This window comes from Pagrus major, chromosome 14, assembly GCF_040436345.1.
Source record: "Pagrus major chromosome 14, Pma_NU_1.0".
NCBI classification, from domain to species: Eukaryota; Metazoa; Chordata; class Actinopteri; order Spariformes; family Sparidae; genus Pagrus; species Pagrus major.
The window spans coordinates 24,382,180-24,396,027 of NC_133228.1; the positions used below are offsets into that span (position 1 = coordinate 24,382,180).

General features: G+C 40.7%; 1 protein-coding gene across 1 annotated transcript; it reads right to left on the reverse strand.

The window, feature by feature from the left end:
- Positions 1–8,515: 8,515 nt before the first annotated feature.
- il22 (interleukin 22) lies at positions 8,516–10,563 on the reverse strand. The gene is made up of 6 exons (XM_073481032.1): positions 10,532–10,563; positions 10,199–10,435; positions 9,642–9,710; positions 9,399–9,548; positions 8,803–8,856; positions 8,516–8,684 (listed from the first exon to the last, which is right to left on the reverse strand). The coding sequence occupies exons 2-6, from the start codon at positions 10,367–10,369 to the stop codon at positions 8,562–8,564; spliced, it is 567 nt and encodes a 188-aa protein (XP_073337133.1). The 5' UTR covers positions 10,370–10,435; positions 10,532–10,563; the 3' UTR covers positions 8,516–8,561.
- Between the last annotated feature and the right edge of the window lie 3,285 nt (positions 10,564–13,848).

Here is a 13,848-nt window from a genome sequence, read left to right on the forward strand (position 1 = left end):
AAGTGTGGCAGCTTCACTCGTCTCTGCTGCCTTTATACCTCCTCCTCCTCCTCCTTCTCTTCTTCTTCTCTTTCTCCTCCTCCCCCCTCTGCTCTACTCCCCCTCTGTTCTTCTTCTCCTCTCCTGTTTCAGAATTTTCACTGACTCACTGAAATTTCCAAGGAATCTCAGAGCTGATGTCACCTCCTCACCTCCTCTCCTCTCCTCTCCTCACCTCCTCTCCTCTCCTCCTCCTCTCCTCTCCTTTTTTCCCTCTCGTCTTTGTCCCTTCATTCCTTTTCCTTCTCCTCTTCTCGTCTTTTTCCTCTCCTCCTCCTCTCACCTCATGTTTCCTCCTCTTCCTAACACCTTTCCTGTCTTTCCTCTCTTCCTTCCTCAATTTACTTTCTCCTCTTCCTGTATTTCCTTCATCCGCTCCTCTCCTCTTCTCATCCTCGCCTCTTTATTTCCTTTATTTGTCTCCCCACTTTTATTTTTTCCTCCATTTCCTCCTTTTTTTCAGCATCTGCCTCCTTCACCTATTTTCTCCTCCTTTGTTTTGTCCTCCTCTCCCTCTATCTTCACCTCCTCTTCCTTCTCCTCCACTCTCTTTCTTCTCCTCTCTTTCACTTTCTCCTCGTTTTCTTTGTTTTCTCCTATTGTTGTCTTTCGTCCAGTCTCCTCTTTTATTTCCCTCCTCTCCTCCTTTTTTGCTCTCTTTATTTCCTCCTTCTCATCTTCTCTCGTCTCTTTTCTTTATCGTTTCTCCTCCTTTCTTTCTTTCCTTTCTCTTTTTCCTCCTTCTCATCTCTTTCCTCCTCTCCAGTTTTCTTTTTGCCTTCTCTTTCTTCTTTCAGTCCTCTTGTTGGGTTTCCTCCTTCCTTTCTTCTTTGTCTTTTTTCCTCCCGTCCTTTCCTTTGTCTCCTCTTTCGTCTTCCTCCTTTCTTCCTCAAACCTCTTCCTCTTCCTCCTCACCCTTTTTTCCTTTTTCTCTCCTCTTCCTCTTCTTCACCTCCTCTGTCCTCCTCGCTCTCCTGGCCCCGGCGGTGGTGACGGTGTCACTTCCTGTCGGTTTTGACGGCTTCGTTTGTGTGTTTTGGTGTTTAGATGCGCCGTCAGATAAAAAGTAGGTCGTGGCTTTGATCGACGCGGCCAAGAAACGATGACGCTGCACATTTGTTTTCCATCTCTGCAGGTTTCAGAAAGACGCAGATTAAACACCGTCAGCAGGCTGGCACCATAGAAGAAGACCTGAAGCTCAGGTGTGTGTGTGTGTGTGTGTGTGTGTGTGTGTGTGTGTGTTGGCAGTAGTTCCTGGAAGTCAACACATGAAACAGGTCAAGCAGCCGCAACACCTGCTGCCTGCCTGTCTGTCTGTCTGTCTGTCTGTCTGTCTGTCTGCCTGCCTGCCTGCCTGCCTGCCTGCCTGCCTGCCTGTCTGTCTGTCTGTCTGTCTTTGAGGACATGACATGACTGATATTTGTCAATTCATGCTGTGGTTGACTGACAGGTGATCTGGAGCAGTGCATGCTGGGAAAGTCACACACTGAACTGGCGACCCTGTTTCCTCGAAATTGCATTTACAGGGTTTTCCCGACCGCTGCTGGCCACAGGCTGAACCAAATAAACATATAATCAATGCGGGAGCATCAAAATGAATGAAATGACTTTTCTCTGATCTACTAGTTGTAATTCGCCCGGAACGTCAACTCCGTCTGGTCCGGTTGAATCATTTGGGGTGCAGACATGTTTCTGGTCTCTTTAGAAAGGTTATATTGTTTTTTTTTTTTCTTGCCTGAATTTTTTAATCCATAAATCAGCCTGCAGATGAGCTGTAACTGCCCCTACTAGCTGGAGTCCACATCATAAAGTCTTACATGGTCCAAGCTCAAATTTTCTAACAAACTCACTGAAAATGAACACTTAACATGTGTTTTTCTAGGAAAATATCTCGAGGTTTGGCAAAAAAAATGCAATTTTGTGGCCTCAAAATCCCCCTGCCTGAGAGTAACAGGAACATTAAACTCATTATAGTTCCTTATCTCCTTATTTACGCTAAATTTGAGCATATAAAATAGTCAAAAACAAGTGCTTAGGTTAGGTGCAATCACTCGTTGGCTGTTGTCGGCTCTAGGGCGGTCATAGAAGCTCATATCTCATCAAATAAGCTGTCAACCACACGGCAGCCATCCCAGGATCACCCACATGGATGAATAATAGCACTTTGGTGTGTAATGAAACACATTAAAGTTCTTTATTTCCTTATTTACACTAACTTTCTGCACATAAAATAGACAAAAACAAGTGCTGAGTTGGAAAATCATCTTATACCAAAACTACATAAACTTGCATAATTTCCAATTCCATCTCATTGGCTACATGATGCGTGAATCATCCCGAGGCTGCCGTATAATTGGCTCAGGAGAGAGGAGAAAATGTGAGAAATATGTGATATATGAAAGCATATGTGACCTGCATCCACAGGAAAAGACACTTTAAGATCTCAGGATATCATTATTTTATTATATGATTCAATATCGATCAGTCAATGAAGATCGATTTGAATCAGAAAATTGATTCACTGATTAAATCGCTAAACTAATTATATCATTTTAATCCAAATAAATCATATATAGGCTACTGTTGTGAAATGGGAAAATATATCATAAGCAGAACATAAATCAAAAACTCTGGTTTCAGCTTCTCCGATGTGAAGATCATCATGTTTAAATGAATATCTTTGAGTTTTGAACTTTTGGCAGCGCTGACGTCGTTGGTTTAGTGTTCAAGTGTGTGGTCAGATAAAAGTAGGTTGCGGGTTTGGTCTACTTAGTTGAGAAACAGTGAGTGTGCAGGTTTGTTCTCATCGCAGCAGTTTTCAGACCGTGATGACTCGCTGTTCGACCCAAATTTGGGGGGTTTATTTCTTCTGGTCGACCGCTTGTTTCCCAGGCTGCATCCAACACTTCTGCTTCATCAAGACATGCAGCGTCACCTCTCAGCAGGAAGCTCCAGGGCCTCTGTGGGTTTCCTGCAGGTGCTCCAGCTTCCTCAAACACTGCACAGTCACCTGTAGCCATGAATGTGAAACGCAGGAGACAATAGTTAGAAAACAGGTCACTGAACAGGAGCTGACAACAGCTGAAAGTTAATGTTGGAAAATTTACAAAATGCACGCAGCTCATCTTTCCTCACGAGTGACCTAAATACATGAAAAGGCCGCTCTCATATCTGCATACTATAAGTCCTTCTTAAGTTTGATCTAAGCTCAGGTAAAATAATTAACTACATGAACAAACATAAACCAAGTGCATATTTATCACAGGCTCCATACAACCACTGCAACTCCTCCATAAAGCAGCAAAAGTACAAGTACTCATTATGATTTAAAGTTCTTACCTCCCTATATTTTATGTTTTTGATTCATAATATTTCTGCTACTTTAATGCCGATGTGAGTGGAAATGTTTTAAGGTGCCACATTATCCTCATTCTCAAGGTTGCAAGGTGCATTTTGATGATGTCACAGTATTTATACAGCACCTGGTCCTGCTTTATGATAAAAAAACATGTTGATAAACGTAAAGAAATGTGTTTAGAAATCACAGGACAAAGATGCTTCTTGGCTTGGCTGGTTGGCTGGTTTGTTGGCTGGTTGGCTGGTTGGCTGGTTTGTTGGCTGGTTGGTTGGCTGGCTGGCTGGTTGGCTGGTTGGCTGGTTGGTTGGCTGGTTTGTTGGCTGGTTGGCTGGTTGGTTGGTTGGCTGGTTGGCTGGTTGGTTGGCTGGCTGGTTGGCTGGTTGGCTGGTTTGTTGGCTGGTTGGTTGGTTGGCTGGTTGGCTGGTTGGTTGGCTGGCTGGTTGGCTGGTTGGCTGGTTTGTTGGCTGGTTGGCTGGTTGGCTGGTTTGTTGACTGGTTGGTCAGCAGAATTACACAAAAACAGTGCTGAGACACACCTAAATACCAAATATGAGTGGTGAGTGCCATTTTGATGAATACCTTATGCACCGTCTGCGTTTCATAGTTTTTACGTGAAAACATCCTCATAAAAACATTTAAAGGCCAAATATTAAACAAGATCTAATGTAAAATTGTAATTTTAACTGCAGTAAATGACTTTGACGTGTTTTTATGGGATTTTCTGTTGTTTTACAGATCTTTTCTGACGCCCCCTGCTGCTGGAAGATTACAGTTTAAACAGTTTTTAAAAAAACAGTTTAAAGTGTGAGGCTAAAGACATCACTATACATTTTATTTTGCTGCACATTTATACTTGGAAACATACGTACTCTATTCACCAGGCTAACATTCATACTGTCATCTACAGATACGTCCCCGCCCCACAGGTGCTGCCATCGCCGTGCAAAGTCGAGTTTACAGGTAGGAAGACTTGGAGTGACTTCCCATTGTGCTTTTTCTAGTTGGAGATTGGAAATTTTCCGGTTCCGAGTTGTCTGGATCGTTGCATCAGAGCATCGTTGTTACGTGAGACGATATTCGTGTTGAAACCCAACACATACAGACAAAAAATCAAAACAATGCACAGAAACAGGACAGTGTTTATAAAGACTTTGGTAAATAAAAGGGCCACACTACGTTTATTTGCGGTGGTTCTATAAATAATCTCCAGACAAACGGTTCAGGTGTTTGAAGCCCCCGCATCTCGTCATGTGATCTGTATCAGGTTCCTGCTGCTGTCTGCTCAACACAAAGAGCCCGGCTAAATATAGATCCTTATCACACACACACACACACACAGACACACACACACACACACACACACACAGTGGGAAGTTTGCTGTTGTTTCTGTACTTCCTGGTGTTACCTGTGTGGGAAATCCCCTGTGATGACATCACACAGGTAGAGCCCTGTTGACCACGCCCCCCTACACAGACAGGTGAGCTGGTAGGTGTTGAGTGGATTGAGCTTCGTCGCAGATGTTAGTTTATTTTCTTTTTCAGAGATCCTTTATTGATTTGTTTGTGAAGAGGGTTCACTCTGGACAGACTTGAGAAACTGAACTTTGTAACAAACTGAATTTCTGTCTTTTGTTGCCGGTGTTGGTTGTTTTATTTTCTGTGAATATTATTTGAGCTTGTCAAACACTAACCTGCAAAAAGACATCAGGATAAAGTCGAGCTGTTGTTGTTGAATCTTTTTAAAGAAGCGTCTGAAAATGTAAATAACAGTCTCAGGACATAACACCAACGGTCCGATCTGAACCCAATCATGACATCCCAATTATATATATTTTAGGGGTGAACTGAAGATAATCATGATATTTATAAATGAAATATTGTGTTGTGTTAACTATACACATATGATAATATTGTGTAAATGATAAATCGACTCGTAAATCTTTTATGTTTCTTTCCGTTCTTGTCTTGTCATCGTAGACGGTGGTTAAGTACCTTAACAGTGGTTGTTATGTGCCATTATGCAAAACAGTTCATTAAACGTAATAGTCCTTTTTTGCACGCTTTTGTACACTTGTGGTTTCAGACTCAATACACTTATACTTTGAGTTTGACTCATCTGCCAAAAAAAGAGTCAAAACACACAATAAACAAAGTTAAAGATGAATTTAACTGAGCGCACTGAGCTGCAGACAAACCTACACTATTGAAAGTAGGTAAGTAGGTCTCATCTACTTGTGGCTTCTGCAGCGTTCTGCACCAGTTATATACGTCAATGTGTGTGTGTGTGTGTGTGTGTGTGTGTGTGTTTGTGTGTTTGTGTGTGTGTGTCATCTGATAAGATTTAATCTGATCTGATAAAACTGATCACAACTACAGATAATAGATATCTTGAGATATTCGTTTTACGAGTTATTTTCAGTGTAAGATTCGATCAGATATGATCAGTAAACATGCAGAATGAATATTTCTGTTTTTTCTTCTTTCTGTTAATTAGTTAATTTCAGCCCCATGCACTGGTTTGTTTGTTAGTTGGATTGTTGGTGGATTGTTGGTTCGTTGGTTGGTTGGTTGGTTGTTGGTTCGTTGGTTGGATCGTTGGTTGAATTGTTGGTTGGTTTGTTGGTTGATTGGATTGTTGGTTCGTTGGTTGGTTGGTTGGTTGGTTGGTTGGTTGGTTGGATTGTTGGTTGGTTGGTTGGTTGGTTGGTTGGTTGGTTGGATTGTTGGTTGCTTGCTTGCTTGGTTGGTTGGTTGGTTGGTTGGTTGGATGGTTCGTTGGTTGGATTATTGGTTGGTTGGTTGAATTGTTGGTTGGTTGGTTGGTTGGATGGTTCGTTGGTTTGTTGGTTGATTGGTTGTTTGGTTGGATTGTTGGTTGGTTTGCCAGCAGGTATTTCCTCTCACTTTCCTTAACGTTGTGAGATTGGGCGTTTTTCAACATTTTCATTTATTTCTCAAAGAATAACGTTGAAAAAAATCAGATGTATCTAAGTGGTGCTATGAGTGGGTACAAAAGAGGACTGTTGGGCCTTGGCTGAGGTATGCACTCTCCTGAGTGCCATTCTTGTTAGTATTGTTTTCATGTTATATTATTGTGTTTTTATTTTTGTGTTGATTTGAATACGTAGATTGATTTTATTTGCTTGTTGCTTCCTGAAATATTTAAGAAAACATTGAAAGCACTTTGAGACTTTTCTGCTTTTTAAAGTTTATAGTTATATTGATATTTTTACTGAAGACCAGATTTGATGTATTTTCTGACCGTTGTTTTAGGATGATGATGAATGAAAATGATAATCAGGGCTAACGAGTGTTTACAGGGCAACACTGGCTTCATATGAGTCACTTCAGAAACACCCACACACTGTTTTCTGTGTTAGCTGCACGCTGGCAGCATCTTGATTCACCACTGTCCTATTTTCCAGCATCAACGCTTCAGTAAACTTCTTCTGTTCTGAACTCAGTCAGCCTGATGTGGAGCTTCGGTTTGTTCAAAACCTGAAACACTGAAACAAGAAATAAGTAATAATGATAATAGAAGAGTTCCTGCACTGAGTACTAATACTTGAAGTACGTTGTCCTGATCATACATGCATACTTTTACTGCTATTTGTATTTTTGATGCAGGACTTTTACTTGTAACAGAGGATATTTACAGATGATTAGAGTTGTAGTGGCATAATCCAAAAATAACTGTGTATATGAACGTTCATTACATTTCAACCGTTATGACTTAGTTACCATCTGGTGCTTACACACTTCTGTGTTCAGTGATTCAAAATGGATCCTGTTGTTGCTCCAACACTGTAATAAAATATCTGTAATTTTACAGATATTTTCTGTTTATTATACAGATTTTACATGTAGTTTTAAAATATGTTTTAAATGTCAACAATAAACTGTGAATTAACATAAAATAACATGAAAAGCCTGTCACTGAAGAACCATAACATTAAAAAATAATTATTCCACATAAAATACTTTTTATTGAAAATGTAACATTCAAGTTAAATATTAAAATTACTTTTATTAAATTAGTTGAAATTATTGACATTTAACAGTAAAACAAGTATTGGTTGTATGTTACATTTATGAGTATTGTGTAGTTACATAGATTTGTTGTTAACTGACAGATATCTTGTGTAATTGTGGAAGTTTTCACGTCAAAAACTTTGAACAACTGTTTTTATCAACTTTCTAGCAACATAAAAGTATCTGGATAAATATTTAGAGGTCATCTCATTGTTGTTTTACATGTAAATATCCTTAATTAACCACTAATTAACCGTTTTGTCACAGTGGCTCTTTGACGGCTTCTTTCCTGCAGCTGGAAAAACAACTGAGCCAATCAGAGCTCTCCAGGCGGGATGAAGTAGTAGCAGAAGTATTACTTAAGTTTACTTAAAGCAGCTACTTTGATCGTTTTGTTGACTCTGGCGACCCCTGTGGATCAAAGTGGTATGAGCACCGCAAACGTTTTGGAAACGGTCCAGTAGGAATCTTTTCTGTCATGTTGACAGTTAGATTAACAATCCTCCGCCTGTCAGCGGCAAAAACAAGCACGAGTTTTGGGTTTTACTTTGAAAGTCGCAGGGCCACATTGCAGCTGCAGCTCTGCTGGACCGATTCCAGAACTTTTGGTAAGTTTGAAAGTAATTTTATTCCCCATAAAGTTCTTCTGAAACTAATGAAGTACGGCGCCGCTAAACTTGTTATTTGCCCTTGTTGATTTTGTCAGTTTCACTTCTCTTCAATTATAAAAAATGGAAAATAATAAAATAAGTCCTGCAGTGAAAAACCAGTGAACTGTTCCTTTAACACACCAGCAGAGAGAAGAGCCAACGTTAATATCCAAATAAACTTTATTGATTATCAAGTAACTTTTGTAACACAGTCGTCTCTGCACAGTAACATTCAACATTGTAAACTGTAACAATCAGCCATAACATGGCAACGTGATCAACACCAGAGTCTCTTGGTATCAAAACATTCTGATCAATAAATTGATCAATAACTAATCAGTCATACTCAAGTCAATATAAATATTGTGTGCTCATATAAAAATTTTTAAATATGCTCTCAAATTAAATATGAATAAATAAAAGTACAAAAGTTGTCGGTATAAAAAGTGATAAATATGTTAAATAGAAAAGCGTCTGTCGGCTCATTGATCGGCAGGAGCAGCGACGGCGTCGGTGGCGTTGGCCGGCAGGACGCAGTAACCCTGCAGGAAGGTGAACAGGATGTCGATCTCTCCCATCGCTTTGGTGATTCCTTCATCTCCCATCTGAAACACATAGACACACATTAGAAACTTCACTAGAAACTTCAAACTTCAGAATAAAATGCAGTAAAAACACGACGGAGCAGTTTCTCAAAGTGTTTTTAATGACGTTGAATCTCACCTCTTGGAGTTTTCCGCGAAACTGGACAGCGAGGTGATGGTGACGAGTCACATTCTGCAGAGACAGACAGGTGCAGGAGGTTAGCAGCCGTTATCACTGCAATCTTTCCTGTGTGTGTGTGTGTGTGTGTGTGTGTGTGTGTGTGTGTGTGTGTGTGTGTGTGTGCGCGTGCACTCTCCCTGACTGAAACCACCGAAAGTCGTTATCGTTTTTAACATCAACCACACCGCCACCGCACGAACGCTCCATCATGACACCGTTTGTCGGTTGAGGGTTTTTTTTCAAAATTAAAGGAGTAGTTCAACAATTTGGGAAATAAAACAATTTGCTTTCTGGTCTGATGAGACGGTCGATCGTCTTCACGTCTGAAGCTGCAGCTTTCACCTTTACCAAAGTAATATTGTAACACCATATCTTTACTTTTACTCGAGTGTGAGCCGGACTGTTCCCCTGTGTTCCCTGTTTGGCACATAAAGCTTGTGATTTGTACACTTGAGCACAGAAAGCTGTTTCCATGCTAACTGTTCTTCATGCTAAGCTAAGCTAACATGGATATTTAGGATCCAGATGTGATGCAGCTGAATAAAAACACTCACGCAGCCGTGAGACTTCAGGTCCTCGCTGACGCGGCTCAGGTCGGTCCTCAGCGTGTGCATGCGCTGGTGCTCGCTCTTGTGTTTGGGCAGAACCTCGTTCAGGTAGAACTCCAGGATGTTGGCGTGGAGGCAGCAGATGGTCATGTGGTCCTGGAGGAGGTGGAGAGGTCAGAGGTCAGGCTGGGTCGGAGCACAGAGGGCGTAAAGCCTCCCGAGTGTCTGATTGTGTGAAAGTGGTCTCACCTGTTTGGTGGTCTTGACTCGGGGATTCAGCCGGATGCTCGGGTCGTTCTGCGTGTTCATGCTCTCGGCCTGAACAGACAGCAAACAAGATTAGATCACATGTTGACCCGCTGCAGCCAGAATTTATGATTCAAAGAGTCCAAGTCCCCTCCAAGTGTTGATGATGAGATTTAAGCCTCTAAAATCGCCTCAGATTAATAAAACCTCCCAAGAACATGAGCTCAGTGTCTGAATCTCTCTCAGATCTGCAGAAGAACATCAGTGCTGAATGAAGTCCAGCACCTGTAATCCTAAATGTGATCAAGTCCTGACAACTCATCGATTTAATGGTTGCAGCTCGACATGTTTATGTTAAAAGTATCGTCACTGCTGCGACATTAAAATGAGCTGATGAGTCTTCTGAATTCAGGACTTTCACTTGTAAAGAAAAACATTTTTATCTCATGTGCTACTTTTACTTTAAAAAAGTATCTGATTACTTCGACCTCTGATTAAAGCTGATAAATCTCTGAATTGTCTGATTCAACATTCAAAGTTAAAAATACTTGACGACTCACATCTCGAGCCACCTCCTTGACGACCTGGTACGTGTTCGGGTTTTGTAGCGGCGGGCTGAGCTTCTGCTGGACGGGGTGCGCTGCCGCCTGCTCGGCCCAGCCAATCAGAATCAGCGGAAGGAGCATGACGACGGCGGGACGGATGAAAGAGACGAGTGTGGCGAGCTTCATCGTGGAGATCGAAAAAAATGAAGTTAATCCTTTCAGACTGAGGAGAGAGAGTCGGAGTGTTTTCACCTGTGAGACAGAAACAGAAGAAAATAAGTTTAAAACAAATAATTCAAAATAAAACTTGTAAAGTTTCAGATGAATCTCCTGCTCGTGTGTCCTCACCTGTCAGAGGATGCTGCTGTGAAGACGTCTCTGTGCCCTCTGCCTTTATACAGATCAACCCTCCGCCCCCTCTGCAGAAATGTAGGACAGGTAACCATCGAAAAAACCCCAACACACACACACACACGAACACACACACACACACACACACACACACACACACACACACACACACACACACACACACACACACAGGTCAGTGCTGAGCTGGTACAATCTGTGTTTACTGTCAGTTACACACACAGGAAATTAACTGTCAGCCAAGTTGTGACGTCGACCTCAAATATTGTTTGTCATCAATTTGCTAATAGAGCATTTTAATTGTTCCTCTCAAGTGACATCACTTCCTATTTTTTTTGTGTGTGTGTGTGTGTGTGTGTTTGTGTGTGTGTGTGTGTGTGTGTGTACTCTCCCTGGTGGATTAATAGCTGGAAGTCCACTTTGTACTTCCCTCAAACAGAAGAACTTGTCGGACCGGCTCTCGGTGCAGCTCGTGACTGTCCTATGTGACCGGCTGCTGAACGTCACTGTAAAGTACATTAATGAAGCTTCTGTATGTTTTAATGATGCATTTTGAGTCTTTGTGCAAAATAATAGTAATAGACTTTTGTTAATAATACAATTATTATTTATTATTATTATATATAATATTATTTGACAATAATATGAAACAATCAGAGTTGTAAAGATATTTGAAGGTATTGTAGGAGGTGGAGATTGTCATCAGTGGGTCGGGTTTGTGTGGTTTAAGTGAAGTATGTTTGTATATTTGTAAAGAAAAAGAAAAAGGAGAAAAATCAATCAGTCAATCTTTATTTGTACAGTGCCAACTTACAACAAAGGCCATCTCATTGATTCATTCATTAACAGAGACGCAACATTTCCCCCATGAGAGAAAAACCTGCCTTTAACACGATGACTGTTCACAGACGAGGTGTTTTCAAGTTTTCTTCATGTTGTGTTTCGTCTGACTCTCCTGAAGTTACAGCGACAGACATGAAACACACCGTTGAGTAAATTTTCCTTTAATGGAACGTTGTTGTAAATAATGTGATAATGTAAATACACAACTCAACAGAATATAAAACAAAGGTGTTTTTAGACATTATAATGCAAAGATGTTACATGTTTTACATTTAGGACAATTACCAAGAAGCTTTTAAGAATTGTTTGGGGATATTCAGCATTTTAAAAAAAAGCAAAAACAGATAATTATGTAACAGCAGGTCTTTATCAGGACGAACAGCACTGTATCATCTGCAAATAATGAACTTTAGCACTGTGTGTGCCGATGATATCCCCCGAGGGCAGCACACAAACAGGGAATAAAAAAGGACCCAGGACGGACACCTGGGGGACTTTTTGACAGGTATCCATTACGTTGATTAAAACGCCACATCGGTGACTCTGTAGCGCCAACTCTGCTTATTGATCGGTGCCAGCTCAGCTACACCCAGTTTTTCTTCTGTCTCCGAGATCAGTTTTTTTCCTGTCAGGGTTTTCCCTTTTCCTTCCTGGTGTTTTTTTCCGGGTGTGGAGTGACGGATCGAGTGGCCGGGTCCTCTTTCTGTTTGATTTCTCATTTATTGTTGTGGATGAGGGTGTGTGAATCCCTCAGAGACTCATGATGGGATTAAAGGCTTCACCAGATATCCTTCAACTGTCATCAGCTGACACTGTAGATCACCTCACTGTGTTCACATGCAGCTTTTTTTCCAGAATAAGCTCAATCAGAGTTGAAATACTTTGTTAGAATAAAATGAATAAAGATCTCGTGTCGATGAGCTGGTGTTTGGCTGTTTCCTGTCTGCAGCAGCATGTGCTGATCAAACTGTGGCTTTTTTTTTTCTTTATTGGTTCCTTAACCTCATTGAATCAGTCTTACATCATCTCCGTCACTGAAGACTTATTCATGACATGTTGCGACATGTTGCACGCAGTGAGGACGAGGCGACCTGAGCTGGAACACCCAGAGAATGAACGGGAAATAACCACCGACAGACGAGCAGAGCTGCTGCGAGTTGACAGAAAGCCACAGATGATTTCATGGAGACGTTTAATCATCTTTAAGATAATTCAGGAACAAACTGTTGAATGTGATTGTGATGTATTTGGGTCGTTGCAGCAGCTGTTCGGACAGAAACTGACCTGAGGGTCGGTGATTCGGCCTTCAAGTAATATTGTGAAGCTTTTAGGTTTTGTTGCAATTAACAATAAATTATGATTTTCTGAAAATACCTCAAAGCACTTCATTAAAGCTGAAATCAAACATCACAATGTTTTTTACCAAATGCCTCAATATCAATACAGCAGTGACAACATTACCTGGACCAGTGACGTCTTTTAAATCACAACTTTTACTCAAAAATGTTTAATGTGTTTTATTTTAGTTTTTTACTTATTGCATTTGGTTGTTTCATTCTGTTTTCTGTACTTTAATTATTTTGTACTTGTGCTTCTGTGTTTGAGTTTAGTTTGTTAAGACTCAGCCACTGTAAAGAAGTTTATACCTTCTGCTCATAATTCTGACTTTATTCTGAGAATCAGAGTTTTAAGTCCGAATTCTGAGAAAAAGTGAAGACGACGCTCCTGAAAAAAAAAATCCTTTCTTTTTTAAAATGTTTGTAACGATGTCACAATCAATCGATGAGCTGATGGAGAGAAACTTCATCACAAAGAATCAGCATCATGTTTTGACCTCGCAGGACTGTGATGTCACGGTGAAGATGACCTTTGACCTTTTGAATATAAAATCTCACATCATCATTTTATCCTTTCAGACATTTGTGTAAGAATTTCTCATGATAATCAGATGAATTGCTGAGTTATGTAAAATGTGTCCTGTGAGGTCACAGTGACCTTTGACCTCCGACCACCAGAATCGTGTTTGAACACGTTTCTGACGTCACTGTCGGCTCGTTTCTCATCGTTTTATAAACTAAACGATGAATCCTGAAAATGATTCGTCAATAATGATAATCGGTAGTAAAGGCTTTGATGATGATGATGATGATGATGATGATGATGATGATGATGATGATGGTTTAACCAACAATATTAACGAGCAAGAAATCACATTTTTAAAGTTTATTTGAGACAAAACCGCAGATATAAAACATCACAGATATAAAGAGATGATTTGTGATCTTTATTGTTCAGACTGGACTTTCTCTCGTTGCCATGACGTCAGAGGAGAGGCCACAGACAAACAATGTAAAGCTGAGGGAGCGACGCCCCCGTCGCTCCCTCAGCTTTACATTGTTTGTTCTGTTTTCCTTTATGAGGGGAATTCACAGCCATCATTCAGACCTGGTGTG

Bases quoted from the DNA above. Each gene is read 5' to 3' on its own strand.
- il22 (XM_073481032.1), bottom strand. From the start codon at position 10,369: ATGAAGCTCGCCACACTCGTCTCTTTCATCCGTCCCGCCGTCGTCATG. The intron at 8,857-9,398 runs GTGAGTGTTTTT...CTGTCTCTGCAG, and splicing joins ACCTGAAGTCTCACGGCTGC to AATGTGACTCGTCACCATCA. The intron at 8,685-8,802 runs GTGAGATTCAAC...TATGTGTTTCAG, and splicing joins TTCGCGGAAAACTCCAAGAG to ATGGGAGATGAAGGAATCAC.